The sequence below is a fragment of the Cephus cinctus genome, unplaced genomic scaffold (assembly GCF_000341935.2).
Source record: "Cephus cinctus unplaced genomic scaffold, Ccin1 Ccin1_scaffold1223, whole genome shotgun sequence".
NCBI classification, from domain to species: Eukaryota; Metazoa; Arthropoda; class Insecta; order Hymenoptera; family Cephidae; genus Cephus; species Cephus cinctus.
The window spans coordinates 103,146-108,968 of NW_014333681.1; the positions used below are offsets into that span (position 1 = coordinate 103,146).

General features: G+C 45.8%; 2 protein-coding genes across 5 annotated transcripts in view; one reads left to right on the forward strand and one right to left on the reverse strand.

The window, feature by feature from the left end:
• Positions 1 to 5,823, forward strand: part of LOC107272666 (rho GTPase-activating protein 20) — a 96,757-nt gene that overhangs the window by 55,123 nt on the left and 35,811 nt on the right. The gene's annotated exons all lie outside the window — the stretch shown is intronic.
• Positions 2,553 to 3,991, reverse strand: LOC107272671. 2 transcript variants are annotated; one of them, XM_015750060.2, is made up of 4 exons: positions 3,847 to 3,991; positions 3,521 to 3,781; positions 3,280 to 3,414; positions 2,553 to 3,221 (listed from the first exon to the last, which is right to left on the reverse strand). In XM_015750060.2, exons 2-4 carry the CDS (start codon positions 3,607 to 3,609, stop codon positions 3,005 to 3,007), a joined length of 441 nt encoding a protein of 146 aa, XP_015605546.1. In that variant the 5' UTR covers positions 3,610 to 3,781; positions 3,847 to 3,991; the 3' UTR covers positions 2,553 to 3,004. The 2 variants fall into 2 exon arrangements, with proteins under 2 accessions (XP_015605546.1, XP_015605547.1); XM_015750061.2 differs by having other exon boundaries at positions 3,521 to 3,991.

Below are 5,823 nucleotides of genomic sequence, written 5' to 3' on the forward strand. Positions count from 1 at the left end.
ATAGAACGAACCTCAACGTAGATATGAGCAGTCAGGAGTATCCATAAAAAAAGTGAACCACGTGAAATATGAAATTTTATAGATTTACCTAAAAAAAAAAAAAAAAAAAAACCAAAAATTTCAATACCTCCGCGATCTCTCCAACTTTCCGTCTGACGTTTACTATTTCGCTCGTCTCACTTGACACGGCTCGAATGTCAATAAAACGCCAGGTGTACCAACACTGGTCATTTCTATACCTATAGCGTTACCCATCGATCGGCGATCGCCCAATGACTCCATAATGCGTCATTCCCACCGACGCGAATCGTCCGGAGAAATCATTCGCGTCACTCTGTCATTTTTCATGAATATCCCCCATATACCCATATCGGGTGTCAGTTTCCACGTATCTGTCAAAAAAAGAAGCAGACACACTCGACACAAAGAGACACATGCAGCACAGACGGTCACAGTAGTACGGTAGTCGCTTGCCTTTTCCTTTCCATTTTTTCTTTGCCCCCCCCACCTCGTCCCTCCTTCGAAACAAAAGGCGCCTCTACGAGCCACGAGAGAAATTCACACGGTGACAAAGCTGTATTCTTCGCGACGGGCGCAACGGATCGCGGCTTTTTCTCCATTTTGTTTTCCTCTTAACGTTCTCTTGGCTAGTCCTCCTCCCCTCTCGCTCTTTTTACGTCTCGTCGCCTCGTCGCACTCTCAATTCTCGTATCCTCTATAAGTCCGTCTCTCTCTCTCTCTCTCTCTAAGAGTCCACTCGGTCTCACGCAATTTGCTCAACGTTTCTGCATTTTCTAGGCGTTTCACGCGCGGTTTTTTATTATGACTCTATATGTATACATATACATATGAGCTACTGACAAGAAGCTCCCAAGAAGTCAGGAATCTTGTAGCTAAAAATTTTCGGCAAATCACCCCCTTCCGCCCCCACGTGCCACCACTCTTGATTTCTTTCCACGCTACGCGTCGATCTCATTCTGTGTCTTCGGAATGTTCGCTTCTTGTCTCGTTCTTTTCACTCGAGCAAATCGGGTCAATGAGTCGCTTGTTTATTGTCTCTGGCGATTGTGCGGGATAACCTCGCGCACGGTAGTAACGTCTGGCTCGTGTTATTCGTCGGAGGCTGCGATGTCAGTGAGATAATTCTAATCGAAAGTACGAATCTGAAATTCATTCGGGAGCGGCTCGAGGGGGGCAGCACCAGCACCTGTCGCTGCCTCTTGGTTAGATTTGAAATTTACCGCCTTTCAATTATCATCTGCCCTATGCTATTTACATTGTAATACATATATACGCATGCCATAAATGACCGCAGTGGTCGTTATCGTCCGTCGGACTCTGCTTGGCTTTTTCTTTCGCTTCGAGTCAATCTCGATTAAGCGATTCGAGGAAAATTATCGCACGTTATTACGCGTATGTAATAAATACTGTATACCTATATATGTATATCTTTATGTAGTTACATATGTGTAACGAAGAACAAATAATCTAGAAGGACGAAAAATAAAGACGCTACATACTTACGCACTATATATATATATATATATATATATATATATATATATATATACACATAAGAGCGTAATGCAATTCCAAGAAACCGGCCGAGCATTAATCTCTCGCCTTGAAATATTTTTTTTATTTAATCCCGCGACGCCCGACGTCCGGTCATCTTTTCTTCATTACGTATAAGACGAGGGGCTCGCGACGTATAGGGCTCTTCCCTTCGTACGAGGTACGCCTATGGGCTGCTCTATGCACCCGAATGATTGACCCACTTATCGTGTAATTGCCGTCGTTAGGCGCGATGCTCGGGCAAATTTCCATTGCCGTTTGCACGTAAAGAGGTTCACGTGTACCGAGGGACGATCCTTTGGAAGGAAAAGAAAATAATTCGTTTACTCATTGATCTTATTGCTGGTATCCTTTGTGTTTGTCGAGTAACGCCGGGATAACGACGCAATGTGTATCGCAGCGATCGGGCGTCTCGTTAGCGAAGTTTCTATTAGTTTGATAAGTGACGACTTCACGATGGGGATTACTAGGCGTTGAATATAGGATTTGAATGAATTTACTGTCTCCGTCTCGCTCTCGCACACGTAACGGCCCATAAGACCGTCTCTCTCGCACTCATTGGGAGTATGGAAAATCGTAAAAATCCAAAGAGAGCCCCCCCGGAAGCTTTACTTTGTCGCTTTTTTTTTCTCTTTTGTTCCACCGTGTAAATAGGATATCCAAATAATTTTGTTTGTGTCAAATGGTATTGTTATGCTGATTTAATTCTGTCCTTGTTATTCTGACACTTTTCTTCTTTTAATTATCTCTCTCTATCCTCACCGACCGGGTATCCTCGCAGTGAATTCCACGTGGCTTTTATGTGGTCAGTGCGAGAAACACACGGCACACGAATATTCGCCAATACGGCCACGAACGTTTTACGACGTATCCACACGTTCTTAGGAAACGACGCCGGGCGTCTTGTCGCGCGCGATCATTCGCGTTGGCGTTCCACTTAGGCGACTCAGGCGCCTATGCCCGTGGTCCTACCTACTTTCCATTCGTTAAATCTTGAGTAAACGTCGTTTGTTTTCACGACTCGCTTTCGAGCGTGTCGGTGTATAAACGCTGGAAGATTCACGGGGATCTACGTGTTTCCGGTTTGACATTTTTTTTCCTTTTTCCTCCGTTCATCCATATCGCGTACAGGTCAGGATCATTCGGTACACAGGTACGTGAGTAGGATAACCGGATGGCGGTACGCTTTTTTTTTTTCTATATCAACTGCAATTTCATTCCTAGCTTATCTTCGTTCTCGATGTCAACATTCGGAACTGTCCTGATGGCAGATGATTTTTTTCTCAGATAGGTAAAGGCTTGTCCCATCCGTCGTTACACCATCCTGGAATGCGACCGTGGTTGACACTGCAAATACCTGCTGCTCAACCCATTCTGAGTCTGCGTCGCGTTTACCGTTACTTAACAGAAATTCAGTCCGAAGCCATAGTCATACGCACGTCACACGCCGCCTTGTAAATTCGGTCCCTTTGTACCTAATGATATTCCAGAACTTCACCGAATTCTCACGTACGCTGGATTTTTCTGTATCGCCTGATATAGGTTGCGCAATCGGGTGACACCTTGTGCCAACGTTCATTCGAGCAGTCACGTGATACGAGGTGTCCGGGTGAAATTGTATTGTAGGAATATTCACTGGTACGTTTCTGTGATGAAAAAAAAAATGGTTAAAAAAAGTACGGAGGTACAGAGGGGTTTACACACCGGAAGTAGTGATCGCACAGGATGTCGGGTATAGAGTCGTTCCAGCATTGTGTAGACCGGAACTGTGGGAAAACTGGTAGAGACTCGGAAACGCATTGGCTGGTAGCTAGGAGATGTCTATAGTGCATGCCCGGCCTGTATACAACAAGTGTCTCGTGATCTTCCTATTGCAATGCGGACTTTACTACAGTACGTTGATACCTATCGCTACGTATAGTCCGTAGCAGAATAGATTCCTTACCTCGTACGCCTTCGGATCCTCCCCTGTACTCTGCTGTTGCAAGACGTGAAAATTGCAGTAGCGTGAGGTGACTCCCCACTCCTGGGCATCGCTTAATTAATTAGTCTATCAGAGCAGATAAGGAGTTCTCTCGTTGCCATCCAGCACCGACTTCCGTAGCGTTCGCGACCGCATAATTCTTTCCGTGCCTTCTCGATCGTCCATGTGATATATAGTAATGCACGTCGTTACGTGTAGAGACACGCAGAAGCGCCCGGTACGCTACGTAACCCCCGTAACGAGTCTTAATAAAATATTCGTAATATCTGTTTTCGCTCGAGACTCACTTTTACGCTTAACAGATCCACCGGAAGTGTCGTCAACGCCAGTACCACGTACGTATGTTACGTGTGATTAATTACAGGCCTAAGGAACGTCCTCGTGAAGCGCAATAGATTTGTCGCCATTGTCTCGGAATACGACGGGTACGCCAGAGACTCTCGCGCATGCGCGCTGCTGGGGAAAATGGCTTCCCTCGTATACTCGTTGCCTTCTCTACGTCGACGTATTTTTCCGTGTTCCCACAACCCCACGAGGATTGTCTTCGGACGATCGTCATCACTTTCCTTCGTTCCGAGGACGAGGCAGATAACACGGGCATTGAGGTTTTACAAGTGTATTACGGCGTGTTCCAGGCCGTCGAGGTGGGATTAGAGTTTACAGGCCTGCGCAACGGACGCGCCAGACTGTCAGGTACGGGCGGTAGAATTTTTGGCGAGACTATATAATAAAGAGACGCGACCGGTCGAGGACGAGTGAGACGACGAGGCAAGAAATATTTCAAGACTCACGTCAGACTGTCCCGTTAGTCCCAGGGTGCCTGTTGTGCGATCAGTCATTATGTGAATTAGCCTTTAACCCATTTCGACCGTTTAAAACGCATCCCGTTCACTTTCCTGTGTATGAATCCTTCGTCAATTTTAATCACCCTGTATACGCCGACTACGTTTGCTTTACTTACTTCGCTCCCTCTCGGAACGGAGACTGCGTACGGTTACGATTACGACTGCGTCTCGAGTACGCATCAGGTTGCATTTCGTTTTTCTTATGTTTCCGCTCTAGATACAAACAACCAGGCCGCACAGCCTTACTTGCGCCGATTACGGCACGAGGACTGCACTTCTGCCTATAATGTGCATCCTTGTCCTTTTTTATTTCTTTTCCTTTTAATTCTCTCTTCTATCTCTACCTTACAGTCAGTATCGACGCGATATCGAGCTCAAGTTGTTCAGGCACGTATTTGCGTATCGCCCAACCGTGTACAGTTCTCTCTCTCTCTCTCTCTCTCTCTCTCTCTCTCTCTCTCTCTCTCTCTCTCTCTCTCTCTCTCTCTCTCTCTCTCTCTCGTATTCACGTTACAAAATCGACTCTAGCCACTAGACGACTATCCAAGCAATATATACACATGCATAATAAGTTATTGCACTTTAAGTTAGAACGTCGAGCGTCTATAGAGATCATTTCTGTTAAATATCGATACACCCAAGTCAATTACTATATAGCCAGGACTATCAACGTTAATGGCGACGCCTCGTTAAAGTTCATCGTGATAGCAGTCTCTTATACTCCCATTCTATATTTGGATTAATATTATCTCTGAGATTCCCTTAGGTCTTTCTTGCGGTCGGACTTCGTTTCTGCTGCGCATGCACCTACGCAGACACACTTGATTTACATTCTTAATGTTCCGGAAGTCGGAGCTTTCCGCTCGCACGCAACCCATGCCGGGTTTACAACCCCTGGCTGCACCTGTTGCACCTTCGCTCTTTTGGTCTCCGCTAGAAATTACCCGGCATGCACGTTTCTGTCCTTCCTGTAGACGGGCGGAGAGGGGAACAATTATTCTTGGCAAGGGGCAAGGGGGGAGGCTCCTCAGGCGGTAGCGCAGACAGGGGACAGTGGCGCACGGAGTGCACAGCACTGGGAAGGACGGGGTCGTAGCCTACCTCACAAATTATCGCATTGCGTGCTTCAGAATTCTTTGTTCTAATCGTCTTATCTCGTCCCACGTTTTTCTTTTCTATTTTCTCCCCTCTTCTCCTCCTTTCATTCCTTCCCGAGAATTCCAATGGGCATTTAATGTCCACAATGTCCCTTTCGGTAGGTCGTGGTGAGACTGTAAATTTTGAAAAATTCTTCAACCTCCTTTATTTCATTACTAAATCCTAGACTTTCTCTATATTCTCCATCTGGTATGTTGTCACATTTGTCGCGGTTGTCGTGAACTCTTGTTGAAAAAAAAAAAAAAAAAAAAAAAGGCGATT

Bases quoted from the DNA above. Each gene is read 5' to 3' on its own strand.
- LOC107272671 (XM_015750060.2), bottom strand. From the start codon at position 3,609: ATGCCCAGGAGTGGGGAGTCACCTCACGCTACTGCAATTTTCACGTCT. The intron at 3,415-3,520 runs GTAAGGAATCTA...TGTTGTATACAG, and splicing joins AGGATCCGAAGGCGTACGAG to GCCGGGCATGCACTATAGAC. The intron at 3,222-3,279 runs GTGTGTAAACCC...TTTTCATCACAG, and splicing joins CTGTGCGATCACTACTTCCG to AAACGTACCAGTGAATATTC.